At 47.9% G+C, this 15,872-nt stretch overlaps 8 protein-coding genes across 8 annotated transcripts in view; 5 read left to right on the top strand and 3 right to left on the bottom strand.

The window, feature by feature from the left end:
* MCYG_05400 (conserved hypothetical protein) overlaps window positions 1–1,004 on the bottom strand; it is a gene marked incomplete at both ends in the record, with an annotated part of 1,635 nt that extends 631 nt beyond the window's left edge. Inside the window, 2 exons of the mRNA XM_002845485.1 lie at window positions 18–701; window positions 805–1,004. Of these exons, the coding sequence (XP_002845531.1) occupies window positions 18–701; window positions 805–1,004 (884 nt within the window). The remainder of the gene's footprint in view (window positions 1–17; window positions 702–804) is intronic.
* A 278-nt stretch (window positions 1,005–1,282) lies between these two features.
* Window positions 1,283–1,965, top strand: MCYG_05401 (uncharacterized protein; the record flags this gene model as incomplete). The annotated part of the gene is made up of 3 exons (XM_002845486.1): window positions 1,283–1,298; window positions 1,462–1,633; window positions 1,791–1,965. The coding sequence occupies 3 exons, from the start codon at window positions 1,283–1,285 to the stop codon at window positions 1,963–1,965; spliced, it is 363 nt and encodes a 120-aa protein (XP_002845532.1).
* A 1,488-nt stretch (window positions 1,966–3,453) lies between these two features.
* Window positions 3,454–4,002, top strand: MCYG_05402 (conserved hypothetical protein; the record flags this gene model as incomplete). Its single annotated transcript, XM_002845487.1, has 1 exon — window positions 3,454–4,002. One exon carries the CDS (start codon window positions 3,454–3,456, stop codon window positions 4,000–4,002), a length of 549 nt encoding a protein of 182 aa, XP_002845533.1.
* A 3,248-nt stretch (window positions 4,003–7,250) lies between these two features.
* MCYG_05403 (5'-AMP-activated protein kinase subunit beta-2) lies at window positions 7,251–8,713 on the bottom strand (the record flags this gene model as incomplete). Its single annotated transcript, XM_002845488.1, has 2 exons — window positions 7,251–7,902; window positions 7,980–8,713. 2 exons carry the CDS (start codon window positions 8,711–8,713, stop codon window positions 7,251–7,253), a joined length of 1,386 nt encoding a protein of 461 aa, XP_002845534.1.
* Window positions 8,714–9,272: 559 nt separating this feature from the next.
* Window positions 9,273–9,979, top strand: MCYG_05404 (uncharacterized protein; the record flags this gene model as incomplete). The annotated part of the gene is made up of 2 exons (XM_002845489.1): window positions 9,273–9,542; window positions 9,656–9,979. 2 exons carry the CDS (start codon window positions 9,273–9,275, stop codon window positions 9,977–9,979), a joined length of 594 nt encoding a protein of 197 aa, XP_002845535.1.
* A 763-nt stretch (window positions 9,980–10,742) lies between these two features.
* On the top strand, window positions 10,743–12,218 carry MCYG_05405 (conserved hypothetical protein; the record flags this gene model as incomplete). Its single annotated transcript, XM_002845490.1, has 1 exon — window positions 10,743–12,218. One exon carries the CDS (start codon window positions 10,743–10,745, stop codon window positions 12,216–12,218), a length of 1,476 nt encoding a protein of 491 aa, XP_002845536.1.
* Window positions 12,219–12,461: 243 nt separating this feature from the next.
* On the bottom strand, window positions 12,462–14,542 carry MCYG_05406 (ABC1; the record flags this gene model as incomplete). Its single annotated transcript, XM_002845491.1, has 2 exons — window positions 12,462–13,582; window positions 13,642–14,542. The coding sequence occupies 2 exons, from the start codon at window positions 14,540–14,542 to the stop codon at window positions 12,462–12,464; spliced, it is 2,022 nt and encodes a 673-aa protein (XP_002845537.1).
* Window positions 14,543–14,810: 268 nt separating this feature from the next.
* On the top strand, window positions 14,811–15,825 carry MCYG_05407 (urease accessory protein UreF; the record flags this gene model as incomplete). Its single annotated transcript, XM_002845492.1, has 3 exons — window positions 14,811–14,943; window positions 15,026–15,587; window positions 15,627–15,825. The coding sequence occupies 3 exons, from the start codon at window positions 14,811–14,813 to the stop codon at window positions 15,823–15,825; spliced, it is 894 nt and encodes a 297-aa protein (XP_002845538.1).
* Window positions 15,826–15,872: the final 47 nt, after the last annotated feature.

Genomic DNA, 15,872 nt, shown 5'->3' on the forward strand with positions numbered 1-15,872 from the left:
TGGGATGTGGGCCAAACCCATTTCTAGAGCTTGCTTCGCGGTCTCTGTCTCTATCTCGTGGGACTAATGCATCGGTGCCGAATACATCTGATATTGGTGGCAGACGATTGTTTGTTTGGTTCGCAGGGTTATGATTTACCTGTGGGGAGGGAGCAAAATCTGGAGGGTTGACAAAATGACGAGTTAGAGGTTGAGGTTGGCGGCGGCCGGTGAATGTTTGATTAAGTGGTGCAGATTGAATTACTCGTTCGTTGGCAAAGGTCGAGGCAGACGGAGCAACGATCGAGAGACCCGGGGGAGGTCGTTTCTTGGTAGATGTCTTTGGGCCTGAGGAGCCAAAAAGGTTTGACTCTGAGGGTTTGGCAGTATCTGGACCGTCTCCCTTGGCAGATTTCTGCAGACGAGACTCGATGATAGACCGTTGTTGATCTCTGACCGAGATACTTCGTTGAAGCTGTTCTCTCATGTTGGGATCTTGTGTTTGGAATCCAGGGGATAGACATGCAAGCCCAACATCATGCATTGCCAGTCCATCTCGAGCTGTCAATGGTCCTCTTGCGGTCGTAGGGCCCTGACCGGTCGCCACTGATGAAAGGTCTAGTTTCCGTGGACGGTGCCTGGCTGGTCCAGCTTGCATGTTAGGAGACGATGGGGATTCCTTCTTGATGGATATTTTTGGAGCTGGTCCCCCACTCCGTGACCTAATATATATGGTTAGCATGAAGAGAGCTATGATAAGATATGCGCAATTGAACCTGCGCATAAACCTTTATATATAGAAGGGGAATACTGGGCTGGACTCACGAGTTGGGTGACCGCTTATCATCTGGAGTCGTCTTCTCTCCTGCGTAATCGTGTGCAGGGCCCCGCGAAGGCGTCGATACTGAAGACAGCGAGGTCGATAGAGGCGCCAGTGTAGGATATGACTTGGGGCTGAGGTCTCTGTCTCGGTCGACCATTGGAGGCAACGGCGCTGCTGTTGGGGGTGCAACAGCAGTGGACATGTTCACGAAGGAGTAAGAAGCCGAAGGTAGTTCAACGACCAGGACAGTCGTGTAAAGAGAATATGGTACGACAAGAGCTTGCGCACAACCAATCGAGAGTAGCGAAAGACGTGTATGTATCTCTCTCCGTAATAGAAGTCAGGCGCTGGAGTTGTGGGTTGTTGTATATCAGTCGAAAAGGCCGTGTATGGTTGTAGAGCTTGAAGTGAGCTGCCGCCCAACTCTCAACTCTTAAGTTCCAAAGAAGAGAACAAAAAAACCCCTTAAGCGAGCGAGTGATGAAAGAAGCCGTCCGTATGATGATCTTGTCTCCCTGAATCTTTCATGCGCGATCACACTATTAGCCGCCGTGACGAGAGAAGCAGACGCTGTGAGACGAGAAGGAAAAGAAGGACGAAGGAAAAGACATGAAAAACCGCCCAAGCCACAAGCTAATCAACTCCAAGCAAACCGACAGGGTCATATTATAAAAACAGAAGCAGAAGAGAGACAGAGACAGAGATCGCATCGGCCAAAGCCCACTCTCGATCCCTTAATCCCCTGACATACGAGGTTTTGGTCGCCGTGGCGGGCGGGAACAAGAAGCGATACAAGGGACGAGGGGGTTGCAAAAGCAATAAAAAAACCCGGTATCAGGGGGTTCTCGGTCTGAGATTCTCTGACAGACAGAGATAGAGATGGCCTTTTCTTCTCTTTCTCTCGCCGTTGGACGCTTTGGGGGGGAGGAGGAGGAGGAGGGTATGAGGGAAGGCTGTTCCGTGTTTGTACTCACCAGGGTACGATCAGGAAGAATGCGCTTGGGACGGTCTTTACAGAAACACAGCATGCAGCAGAGACATGCCGTCCGCGCGAGAAGACTCTGGATACGATAGAGGTGAAAGGGAGTCGAAAGAAAGAAAAAAGAAGAGAAGAGAGAGAAGCGCAAGGGCGGATGGAAGAATGCAAGATGAATGGCGGCTAGCTGCGACAGCCTCACGAATCACACTGTTCCCCGTATATTAACGATTATCCAACAAAAGTACGGAGTACAGATTACAGACGGCCGGATAATATACTGCTTCCCATCAATATAAAGAGAGAGGAGAGAGAGAGAGAGACAATGGGGGCTTTGTCAAAAAGCTGAAACAGGAGCAGATGTCGCCTCCAACCTCCGTGGATGCGCATCTCCTTACACTACGGAAAAAGACTTATATACACACAATTTGACCGGAGCCTGGCCGTCCTAGTTCCAGAGGTACATACATATGTCTAACGGATACTTCGACTGGCTTCCCTCATGCATACATAGCACAGTTATTAATGGGCCCTTTTTGCGTGCTTAGTACCGCATGTATACATAGTACATCGGTACACAGGGGCGGCCGTCGTACTCGGGACAGGCTAGGCCTCACGACCGCGATGCTGTTTCACCAGTGTTTCTCCACGGTCCCTAGCTGCATCGAACAATGTCAGATTCGCCCATCAAGCCTGTGAAAGCAGCCGGTCGATGGTTGTTCAAGCCAAAAGAACAGCTGTCGGATAGAGGAAAGGAAGAGAGACAGAAGAGACGTGAGAAGCAGTCATGCTGGAGAGACAACAACAGCCAGTATCAAGATCCCTCCGTGATAACAAGGAATCTGAGACTTGACATCCATCTACCTGCAGGGTTTGCGCATGTCGTCCCCGCCGAACTATTGGATTCCAGAAGTGATAACTCCCCATTGTTGCAGAGGGGCCAAATCCACCATTGATTGTTGAGATAATAATAATAGATACATATTCCATCCTGTCACCCGCGTGAGCGAGTCGACCTTGTCCGTTTTGCTCGCATCTCAAAAAGAAAAGAAGGAAAAACAGCCTTTCTTTAGGCACTACGCCGTTGCCTATTGGCCGCTGCCTGTGGCGCCTTCATGTCTTTTCTCTCAACATGTCTGCTCTACGAATGCCATGATTGGAGGACGAAACAAGCCCTTTGAGATGCAGATGCAGCCTGTGCCCGCTGCTCCGCTGGGGGTTCTGGGTTGCTCGCAGGGCCTAAATCGAGCCAACGAGGTGCTCTTATCCACTATTTGTTGCATCTTTTAAACAATCAGCAAAGGTCAACCCTAAAACCATCGAAACCTAAACCACGGACCATTCCTCAGCTCATAGAGACATCGACATACATACACATAGACATACATTGTCTTATTATGGCTGGGCGATAGCACGCACGGAGATATATGTATATGAATGTATATACCGGCAGGGCGCAATCTAAGACATTATGGCCCCTCCCCCTCGCCCATCCTCTTGATAAAGATGGCTAGAATACGAGGATGCACATGTCGCTTTGAGCTGTGGGAGCCACAGCCTTGCTGTTAATCGACCGAAAAACGAACACTGAAAAATACAGTGTTAACCTGTTCGTTGTTCATCATACACTTACCGAGAGGACGAAGAAGAACACCTGTCAAGTGCGGTCGTTGAGATGGACAAGCTCTTCCCACATCCAGAGTACTCCGAGGACCAACCGCAGTCCAAGACAATATTAACCATCCACGTTCTCCGTGCCGGCCTAACTGCTGGCTCGATCCTCTCCGTCCTATCCGCAACACTGACAACTCTCTACAAAGAACCATCTGCCTTTCTATCATCCCAACATGGCAACCGGCTCCTCATCCATGCCAGCCGCGGTGGCCTAGCTGGATTCATGGTCTCAGGCGTAATGCTCACTGCAAAAATGTGGGGGAAAGAGGATATTGAGTGGAAAGACAGATCCTGGAGGTTGCTGGAGAATAAGGGGCAGTGTGAAGCGGACAGGTGGATTGCGGCCGGAGGTTTGATCGGAGGTCTAGGAATGATGATGCTGGGAAAGGGCAGAACTGCCGCTGCTACTGTCACTGCAGCTATCGACAAAAGACCTACCCTCGTCGTCAAGCCGCTAGACGCTATAATGGGCGGGATAAGCCTGGGAACGGCATCGGGGGCGGCTGGTTGCATTGCATGGAGAAAAGGGGTTCATGGAGGGAAGTACTAGGTTCTTCGCCTACTATGTTATATGTAATCCATACCCATAATATACTCTCACCTCTTCTATGCAGCTGTTATGTACTCTAGGCCACAAGCTATCCCAGCCCAGCCTCTCCTCCATAAGTAGTCAGTCGTCTTCCGCCCCAAGAGAGCTGCAGGCTGCCGGCGTCCTTATCGACATGGGCCATATATGAACATCAATCAAGTATCACGTGGACATATCAGATACATAGGATGAAATCGCAGCTTTCAACTAACATACGAATTTGCATTACATAGTACTTCAACGCGGAGAAAGGTCCTCAGCTATCTCATGGTATGTTTTGCATTGAAATTTGAACCCCGAAAACATATAATAAATAAAACTAAGTTTAAACAGCGGAGACACAAATAAGCGTTGCGTGGAGATCACCGTTGATCAATGCTGGCATCAAGAAGCAAAAAAGGGTGGGCATGATGCCGGATGATTGAGACAACGGATATTACCACTACCACTAAGATTATCGTCCCTTGATACCCGCGCTGGTTTCTGCTATTCAGGGAATATAGAGAGAGAAAAAAAGAGACTCAGATTAATCGTGAATGTTCGTCGGTCGATCATAACTTCTATCCCGATCGAGGCTGTTCTATATATATGTATATATATATATATTAGCTGCATGGAATGACTGAATGCATTGATTTGAATGAACTGCTCACTCAGGCCTTCAGAGCTGAAGAAGTTTTCTATCCACGGCGGTAACAGTGGCCGTCGCTTCCGCAGAATTGAGTGCCAGGGGCGCAGCATGCATTTGGGCAGCAGGAGACAGCCTGTCTGACGCAGCAGAAGTTGTATGCGCGGCAGTACAAGGGGTGGCTGGGAGGGCACTGAGCAGCAGCAACACCCATGAGCTGGGAGCTTGCTTCCATGTCGGAGTTCTGGAGCATTGGAGCCTCCATCACTACTTCAGCCTTGGGGGCAGCAATGGCGCCTCCAAGAAGGGGAATGAGGACAAATACTGCGGTGAACTTCATTGTTGCCGATGATGTCTGGTGCTATATACTTTGTGAGAGGGTTGTGCTTGATATTTTAGGGAGTCAATGCTAGAGAAATGCCAGAGTAGAGCTCACTTGTGTTTTATTTCGTAGAGGATTGTTTGCATTGGTTTGGTGATAAATTTCAGGCTGGATAGGGGAGATGAGAGCCCTTTAAATAGTCGTAGATTCATGCATCTGCCATTACCACATGTCCCACGGATATTCCTGAGGGGATATGCCCCTCACAAACAACCGCCTCTGGACCTATTCTTCGAGCATATACTACCACCTTAATTAATGTTGTGTCACGGTCTATTTGTCTAGCCTCTCCTCCCGTGCTGGCCAGGTAGATCAATATATCTCAACCGTAAATCATTGCCAAATGCCGATCAGAAAAGCTGTAGATGGAAATAGAAACTGTCGGGGAATTGACCGTTATTGGCCGGTAAGCCTATATTGTCTGAAAGTGAAGATGAAATACGATGCGCCTCGTCCAGCAACAGATCGTATACTGTACAACAGAGATACTACACATGGTAGCAGCTTATATTTGAATCCAGCTCCCGTGGTCTTAGGAGAAAAAGAGGTCAGGATGATTGGTCGGAGCTGCCTTCGTATTACCCCACGAAGATCATGGTATCAGCTGAGCCCTGGGAGAGCAAGGTGAAAGAATCGACAATGCGGCTCAACAAGATAATAAACCACGTTATAAGGTAACCTAACCTTCACGTAATAGACAGGGATTAGTGGCACAGAGCGACCGTACCACATCGGGAGGCTAGATAGAGAGCAAAATCATGTTATCAGGCGAAGATATCACTGCGGAGGGCGGGACCCTCTTGTGGCATAGCTCTGGTGGTCCAGCCAGGGTCAGCAGACTGGTGGTGAGACAGAAATACGGGCGAACACCAGCCTCATATTTCGACCGTGCATTAGTATTAGTATCTGAGGCTATTGGATAGCTAATGCTCATCGTCTTGAGGACATCAATGTACGCTATGCCTTGGGGGTGAGCCGTACACATGTAGTACGACTGGGAAGTCACACCTGAAGCCTGTTCGGGCAACGTTTACAGCTGTTGCTTCGTTGTTATTGGTTTTAAACAGTGAGACTCAGTATAACTTGAAGAAGGTACCTGGTGGAGATAACACTGTATGTGATATGTCGATGGCGAAACATTCTTCTGCAAGAAATATGCCAAGAGACAAGAGAAAATACGATGCTGAACCAGCCAGCAAGAAAAGCCACCTAATGTCATATTAGTATAGCCAGGCTGAGTGAAATGTATGTTGAACACAACGCACCTCTTGAAAAGATATTATGTAGCGTCAAAATACTTGCATGTACCCAGTGTGCTCAGCCGCTGCCGCATCAAACAAGCCAGACGGTTATGTATGCCCAGCTTCATGCCCAACTACGTGAGAGAGCGAATATGTGCAACAATTGCCGGATCTAAGGTCCAGGTGAGTGGTGATGGAAGACTCGTAGAAACGAGCTGAAGAGCAAGTGAAACCACGATAATAACTATGCGCAGCCTGTAATGTTCGTGGGAGGTTTCTGTGCAACAACGCCAGCCAATGTCAGTCGAGTTCGTGTGAAGTTTCCGGGGCTTGAGATACACTTGGTTTATTTTTGGCTCATGGCTGCAGCCTTTCTATGGCTGAGGCCCTTCCATTTCCACGGGGTGTTTGGTTCTGGCCCATAGCGTCTATAAGTTGGCTCGAACTTGAAGATGCAAGTAAATCTTTTCCAAGAAAGAAAAAAAGAAAACAAGTTGAAATGGAACGAAAGCATGAGAATAGAGAAAACACCGGTATCTTCATTATTGTCTGCTGATTAATTCCCTTCCAAGGCCTGAAGATACCATTATCCGTCCAACCAACCTCCGCCCGTCCTTCCACTGGGTATTTCCATTTCGCGTATCCAATGCTTGGTATCTGCCGGCCAATTAAAAAGAATATGCATATCCTTGTGTCGTTAAATATTCATGCCTCAAAAATAAAAGAAATAAAGTAAATGATCATAACTGGTGATTTGCTGTCCATCCCTCCAAAAAGCACCGTCTCTTTTGATAGGAACGAATCGAATCCAGTTTCACGCTTGTATTTTTTTTATCCCAATCCAATTCAAACTAGATTTGGGGGAAGGGAGTCTGAATATCCCAAGGGTTATATCATGTCGGCCCAGTCGGTTTGTACAAGATGGTTGTCACATACTATATATGAAGTCAGTATAATTCTAGTAGGACCGAAAACGACGTGTAGGAGCATGGGCATTAAAGGAAGGTCGTACTTTTCGTTTATATCTAGTCGTAACACTGGTCGCCAGGACTCCATTCTTGATGCTGCTGGTTGCCAGGTGGTTTAAAACCGTGTGATTGGGATAATTAAGCACACTGTTATCATCCTTCATGGGTGTTGTGCTATTTAATATCGACCGAGCCAGGAACAGGGGTAACATGGGCGGAGCTCGTGAATCCCGGATGACATTGGCAGCCTGATGATACCCCTGGCCATCTTCATTGCGATCAATATCCACCAAAAATTGAGGGATAATATTACGGAAGTCTCCCATTGGGATTTCTTCCTCTGGTTCCTCCTTATCAGATTCTTCAGGCGATTCGGTGGTGTCAATAGGTAAGGATTCTGGGAGGACTTTGGGAGGAAATATTTCGGGTGGTATTATGACTTTAGGTGGCTTATCGCTTTCTCTCCGCGGCCGCTCAATTTCATCAGCGCTTATTTCAATGTAGTTAACTAAATGATTGGTAAAGTCAACTGCTGTAGGTAGTTGATCCGACGTCCTCATAGTTCCATCTACTATAAACTTTAGATGATGCGTGCCAGGTCGCAGCTGAAGCACCGTGGTAAAAAGTCCACTTTCAATATCACTGTAATAAATCGGTTAACTAGCCATTTCTCACGCTTATTTCACCTCTTCCGTGATAGTAGGTGGATGGTAAACAACCTTTTGTGTAATTTGAACTTCCTTGCCCAGTTCACAAATGTACCAGTCACATAAACTTTCTCGCCGCCACCTCTCCAGTCGATAGTTGTGGGAACAGACTTGTTAAACCCCGTTGGGACAATGGAGTCTAGTTCGTCTTGGACAACGTCGTCTTCATCAATCGCAGGATCCAGCTCTGACTTCTCGGACGACACCTCCAGATTGGCCTTGTCGAATGCCATGGCTGCACCTAGCGAGCCACTTGTAATCGGGGAGCCGGGTGCAGTCATAGCATCTCCGATAGGTAGGGGTAGTCTTGGTGGGCGTGTGAGGTTCGAGGGGTTAGCATAGTATATGTTGACAGGCCTCGGAGTCGAGGCTTCACCCTGATCCCGATATGCAGCGACATTGTCAGGTACCTGCACAGCCTGGGGCGGGTGAACGGCTTGTGATCCCCTGGATTGAATCGGAAGATCATACTGGTCGCCCTCACGATGCTTTCTTGAATTATGACGTTCCAGTCTCTCCCCGCCACCGCTACCCATGGGTGTCTCAACAGTCCGTGACTGAAGCCGCTGGTGAACGGGAGTTTGCTGTTTTAGAGCAGCATGGTGTCCGGTAGCGCTCTCTCTCGAGTGTGACGGGTCTGCCGCTGGCGCCTTTGAACCCGACAACGCTTGTATAGAGGTCCGGCGGTTCACTTTCTTGTCTGCTCCGGCCGTTGCGCCGGGGGTTTTCGAAGGGGCATTCCCCATAGTTTTCACGCTTCAGTCACTCATAAAATGGTGGAGGAATTAAACAGCACTGCTAGGTCAGCTCGAGAGCACACCGGCTCAGTTTATTGCACCTTGAGAGTCGATAGAGGGAGTTATGCGGCATCCCTTTTGTTTTTTTTTTATCTTTACATCGTTCAAATCTTTAAAGGAGAAGAAGTAGAGCAGAGAGACTTACCTATTTAGGGCTTAGGCTCAAAAAAATCACAGGAACATAATTTTTCCGTTTCCGGACCAACTTCGATCTGATAAAACGCGAAAGCAAGAGAAAAGCAGCTTCTTGTATGTTGTTACATCTTTCTTATATCTATTTGTGTTGGTAGATAGCCCGCTATCATAGTCTTCTCTTTGGCTACGAAAGGGTTTGACTACTTGAGGATGCAAAACGCCATCTAATACCAGGCGGTGTCGACAACCTCACGCGACCTACATATGAAGTGATAAACCCTGGTTTTAGGGCGTTGATAATACCCTCAACACAGGAGCAACATAATACTGTCTAGGTCTGTGTCTGCTAGTTACAATGTACGGCCAGGGGCAGATGGCAACCCATCTAGGGGTTACTATCTCTGCAATTGTGGTTCTGGGATTGCCTCTATACCAGCTCGGTATACCAGACCTACACCAGCTCCATACGATGGGTTGGGCGTCGATTATTAGGACCCTGGCGTATTATACTGTTTACCCTCTTGTATTCTTTTCAAGTATATTTATTTCTACCCTGAGGTTCCTAGCAGCACCACTGATCGAACTTTCATCCCACCTGCTGTACATCAGTCTTCTGCCGTGGCGTATGTCTACTAAACTCGAGGTATGTAGTGGACCCTTGGTTCCATCTTTTGTCTAGATGTCTTTTGATTCTACTCTACTGTTTATGGATCCATTTCATTTCAAGATGGATCCCTGCGCTAACCCCGAATATAGCCTCTGTACAAATTCTTCGGTGTTGCTGCAGTAATCGGTGTAGCTACAGGCTGGGCTCTCTACCTCTTTAGTACTTACGTTTTCCTTTTGCTTAATCTGTCTCCCAGTCCCCGGGCTGTTTCAAGCCACTGGAAAAAGCATGGGCAGAGTCGGACAGGCGGGTTCTCTGCGAAATCAGACTGGGCCACGCAGTTCGTCAATAACAGTGACAACAAGGATGATTTCCCGTGGAGGCCGACGAGAGAGTCAACTCTTGATGATCCTCCTGAACTGTCCGGCCTCAGATATCGTCGTTCAATGGCTACCAAGATGTCATCATCGTAGCTGAGCTTGAAAGATCTATGCCCAGAAAGTACGGATTAGGCCTCGACAGGACAGAGGATATGTTTGGGACGCACGGCGAGACTGACAGTCTAACAACATGAGCAAATTGCGGGCAACATCATCTCGGATTATTACCCAGTCATTGAAGGGGTTGCTTTTCCCCCTCTACTAATAGCATCCTTAATTTCATGTACTATATAAGAAGAACGACTCGACACTAACTATTAATAGACAGAGAAACACGTCTATGTCTCATGTCTTCAAACGAGAAGAGCCTCCTCTCCATCTCTCCTCCGTCCCTACTTGTCCACATATTTAAGCTGTCTCACAGTTCGTATAGACGATCATGTGACTGCAACTTCGGCCTTCGACTTTTTTGTTTTTTCTTTGCTTTTTGCTAAGCTTGGCTTAATCCTTAGCATTTCATCTCAGCCGTTGGACGAGAAGAATGTCCAAGTTTCTTCTTCCTACATCGACGTAGGACGAGGAACTCGATCTTCATCCTCTCTCTCCCCTTTCCTCCCCACTCCGCGAGATGTGAAAGATATCTAACGCTCGCTCATCATCACGACGTGGAAGGCGACGATCTCCTTCAATAGAGCTGTAGGTCTTGACTCTATCTGTCTCCTTAGCTGACATTGGTTATGATGCCTATGTGCGTATCCACCAAAGTAAATAATATTACTGACTCGATAAAATCGGATTCCAATAGAAGTCTACTTCCTGTCGTCAAAGGGGAAAAAGTGCAGAGGATATATCGACCATGTCACTTCGTACACGGTTACGGTTTGCTGTGACCGGCGGTATAATCTTGATAGTGCTATTGTACCTGTCGAATAATCGGTGGACCGTGCCAGCACTGGGGTACCATAAGAGCCCTGTTCATGCGCCATCAAGACCCGTCGAGAATATCCCAGAGCTCCATGCTTCCTTCTGGAGCGCATTCCAGCCGGTGTTAGAGCGATATGCACCTACCTGCGAGCCGCCGAAGCAAGAGGGTAAAGCTTTGATGAAAGATATTGGCTTTTATCCCGACCGCAATGATCAGAAACGACCGGATCATATGAGAATGCCTATCAAGGACGTGGAACTGATGAAGAAGCTGCACACTGATTTTGTTGTCGAAGTTAACAGTGGCCGCCATAAGCCGTTCTACGCACCAGGTACCCGTGGTTTGGTGTCTACGGCGGGAGGTAGTTACCTACCTGTTCTGACTGTTTCCCTCCGCATGCTCCGGAATAGGGGCTGCTCCCTACCGATGGAAGTTTTTCTGGCCACAAACGACGAGTTCGAACCATACATCTGTAACGAAGTGTTCCCTGCACTGCAGGCTAAATGTGTCGTCCTCGAGAATATGCTCAAAGCTGCACCTAAGAAAGTCAAAATCTCCCACTACCAGTACAAGATATTTGCGATGCTCTTTGCCTCATTTGAAGAACTTCTCTTCCTTGATGCGGATGCCTTCCCCCTCCACGACCCTAACGAACTATTCCACAAGGAACCGTTCTCCTCCGGAAAGATGGTTCTGTTCCCTGACTTCTGGTCCTCGAGCGCATCGCACCAATACTACACTATTGCTTCTTCACCAATCCCCAATATGAATGAACGAGCCTCCACTGAATCCGGGGAAATCATGCTTTCAAAGAAGCATCATGCAAAGACGCTGCTGCTTGCTGCATACTATAATGTTTATGGCCCAGGCTACTATTACCCACTCCTCTCCCAAGGTGCCGCTGGTGAAGGGGATAAAGAAACTTTCCTCACAGCAGCTACAGCTGTCGGTGATTCTTTCTACCAAGTGAGCGAGCGCCTTCGCGCAATCGGACATCACTCACCAAACGGCATGGCTGGTTCGGCCATGGTTCAATTTGACCCAACCGAGGATTACGGCCTGATTCAAAAAGGACTTTGGCGCGTCAAGAACGAATCTGTCGCCCCATCTCCTAGACCATTCTTTGTCCATGTGAATGTTCCAAAGTTCAACCCTGCTACAATCTTCGATGACCACCCAATCGACCCCGTTCGGGACCACACCGGCAAGTTCATTCGACCATGGACCGTACCGGAAGAAACTATAAAGCAAATGGGTGAAGGCGTCGAGAGACAGTTCTGGACGGAGATGAAGTGGGTTGCCTGTGAGCTGGAAAAGAAATTCAAATCCTGGGAGAAACTTGAACGGGTCTGTGAGAGTATGATGAAATATTGGAACGAGGTCTTTGAGAAAAAGCCAAAGCAATAAGCAAAATTTGATTTCTTACATCCGCCTTTTTCATTTTTCGCTATATTGTATCTTTATGATAATTGGAGCAAGCCAGCTTTTGACTCCGTTTAGAGTGATTTGGGTGATATGACTGATAACTGTACATTTTGGGATATGATGAATGAACTTTCTTTGTATATAAGTTTTCCCACTTCCTACATTAAAGTTACGAGTATCCCAGTTCTATTTTACAGGTGCTACATGATCTATAGTACAATTAATTCACAGGTCGTTTCTCCCTTTATACTTCTCGTCCACCCATTCTACCTTCTCTAACATCTCTTCGAACATCTCCCGACACCTCACTCTGCTACCTAGTCGGGCACAGAGCAAAAAGGCGCCACTTAGCTTCCGATGTAAACTGTATGTCTCTTCAGGCGGTGGAGACAAGCGTTCACGCAGCATAAGCGGGATAAACTCTCGAACCCTATCGGTGATGGTTTGATCATTAAAATCATATACCTCAGGGGAAGATTTCATAAACGGTTCCGCAATAGTTATGATAGATGATACGTGGGCATTGACCATCGCCTCCGATTCAAAACCGGTAAGATAACCTAGTTCCTGGGAGAGTTCACGGCATTTCTCACGTTCATTCCGAGATGCGGCGGCAAGCAGCCTAACGTACAAGGAGATAAAAGCAGCAGGATAAGCGCGAGAAGCCCCGAAATCAAGAAGCTCAAGGCGATTGGTAGTGGAGTTATAGAGGAAATTGGTCCAATTGGGGTCAGTTTGCATGTACCTGAATTCGCCAATTTCTCGAAGACATAGCCGCATGATTTGAGAGCCTATCCAGTCACGTTGAGACTGCGTGAAGGACTGGATCCGGGTCACTGCGATGCCATCCAAACGTTCCATGGTGAGAACCTGTTTCCCTGAAGCATATGATATAATTTCGGGCACAGTAAAGATGTCGGTATCATCCTTGAGCAGTTCCTTGAATTTACGGCCACATTCTGCTTCACGAATATAATCACATTCCCACGCAAGCTCAGTCCGGGCGTTCGCGATTGTTTTCTCGAGATATAAACCTTTGGGAAGTAGTCGAGATGCAGTGAGGAGGATAGACAAGTTATTTAGATCTGAATCTATGGAGTCTGCAACTCCAGGGTATTGAACCTTCACGGCAACACGTTGTCCTGTTTCCTTTAGGATGGCTCCGTGTACTTGTCCAATCGATGCAGCAGCCATGGGGATCTCATCAAAAGTCTCAAATAGGTCTCTCCAATTAGGGCCCAAGTTATCCTTGAGGACCTGATCCCTTTGAGACTGTGGCATGTAGTTTGCCCTGTCTTGCACACGCTGTAATACTTGCTGAATCGTCTCAGGCATAATTTTAGAATCTACAGGACACAATCAGTATGGTCCAGGCCCCAAAGTTGTTCAAAAAGTACCAGCTCACCTTGGAGGCTTAGCATCTGGCCTAGCTTCAGAGCCGCTCCCCTCATTTTGGATAATTTAGCAACAAGCCTTTCTACATTGGCAGGACTGAGTAACAAAGACCCCGAATCATCGCCTCCAGTAGCACGACGGAACCCAGCACCAACAACACCTATGGCCATCGAAGTTGCCAGGCCACCATATTCCCATAGCCGTCCGATTCGAGAGGATGGGACTCGGGATTGAACCATTTGATACGTATCTTGGGGCGCAACAACATTGACATCCTTTTCAACATGATCCCGCTTTTCAATTTCACCTGGAATGTTCAGCTCAGCATCCTGAGCTTCCGTAATAGTCTCTGTGACGACTTCAGAACAGGTTGGCCGGGAATGTGGCATCGACATAGAGCCTAATTTGAACTTGCTTTGTCCCGTCTTGTGAGGTTGGCCTTGGAAAAGGGATCTTGTTACTTTTCGGCTCCTGAACAGTTGTTGCATCATTTCCTCCGGAAGTTCCTCCTCCTTTTCTTTAATCTCCGGGCTCAAGGTGTCTTTAAGTGTAAAGTCAGCCCCTCTCTCTGTACCAATAGCTGTGGCTCCTATAGACTCTGTAGTGATATCATTCTTCCTGGGACTATCATCCGTCCCCTGCTGGGAGCTGCCTGTGCCCTTTTCGCTGCCATGATTGCGATTTCTCGGCGTAAAGCTAGGTGCAGGATCGTCGTCGAGCTTCTTCGCTAGGTCAGAAGCTGCTTGTACCGCAAGACCAATCCGTTGAATTTGATTTTTCGCTTCTTTGGTTAATGATGATGTCCTTGCATGGTGGTCAAGGGCATGCCTCTGTAGCACTATGTGCTTTTTTGCGACGCCGCGGGACGCATTGAGAAATGTGATGGCGTCGAGGAGACGGCGCCCGGACATAGCAGCAGCACGGATTATAGATGTGTCACTCCCAACCGCATCTTAGACCAACAACCAAGAGGAAGATGTAATATTCGTTTAACTTGCTTGGTTGGTATAATTTGCCAAGGCGGTGAGAAGCTTCCGTGTTTTCTGCCGAAGAACTCGATAAGAAAACAGATAAGAAACATCCTCCTCCTTCTCACTCTCTTCCTTGCCGCATATTAGATAGCACGGCATATGAAGCACTTTCTTTCTGCTTTAATCAGTTTGAGCTAGAGACGGCTCGATGACGGTCAAGGGACTCAAGGATAACCGCCAGGAGGTACACAGAGGACTGCAGCCCTCGTTTAGCGCAACGATTCCGACCCGGCTGTCGAACCGGCAGACGACCAGAAGCTCAGCCGTGGATAAGACTCAGGGTACGTCCATCATCTACAGAAGGATGGCGACTGTATTAGAGATGAAGACCTGCAGCTAATTACCATGTCTTGTTTTATATAGTACCCAACTTTGAGTCCATCCCAATTTCCCATTCTCTCCTCCTTCTCTCAGACTCCGCGCTTCCCTTAGGCTCTTTCGCCTACTCAAGCGGGTTGGAATCATATATTGCTCACAACAAACCCCTGCCCTCGCATATAACCCCAGTCACATCTTTCAACTGGTTCCTCTCGCTTTCTCTTGCGTCGATCGCGAGCACCACGATCCCCTACCTACGCCGCGCGCATACGCATCCCGAAGAGCTGGAAACATTAGATAATGATCTCGACGCATCGACACCATGTACAGTCGCAAGACGGGCTAGCGTCGCTCAAGGCCTTGCCCTGCTACAAGTCTGGGAGCGGGCGCTAAAACCATCAGCCATGCAGCGAATTCAAGAGGGCCAGCAAGACAACCAACACCACACTGTGCGCGCCGTCGCAGTGTTGGACCAGTTCTCAGAATCATTGAAATGTGTCGGTATAGATGAAGAACATGATGAAGTCAATGGTGTTGTCAATGGACATTTCGCCCCGTTATGGGCGATTGTATGTTTGGCGCTGGATATTGACCTGGAACAAGCGGCGTACGTGTTTATGCTAAACCATGCCAAGGCAGTTCTCAGCGCTGCCGTGAGAGCGTCTGTTATGGGGCCTTATCAATCTCAGGGTGTGCTTGCTGGCAACACACTCCAGAAGACTATTGCTGAACTCCTACAGAAAGAGTGGTGGACGGAGCCTGAAGACGCAGGACAGGTTGTTCCGATTATGGATCTATGGATGGGAAGACATGAATTGCTGTATAGTAGAATATTCAATTCTTAATGAGTTATGCACGGGATTGTCATGCAGTTGATGTATGAAAATGATGC

The sequence above is a fragment of the Microsporum canis genome, genomic scaffold (genome assembly GCF_000151145.1).
Source record: "Microsporum canis CBS 113480 supercont1.5 genomic scaffold, whole genome shotgun sequence".
Classification (NCBI taxonomy): domain Eukaryota; kingdom Fungi; phylum Ascomycota; class Eurotiomycetes; order Onygenales; family Arthrodermataceae; genus Microsporum; species Microsporum canis.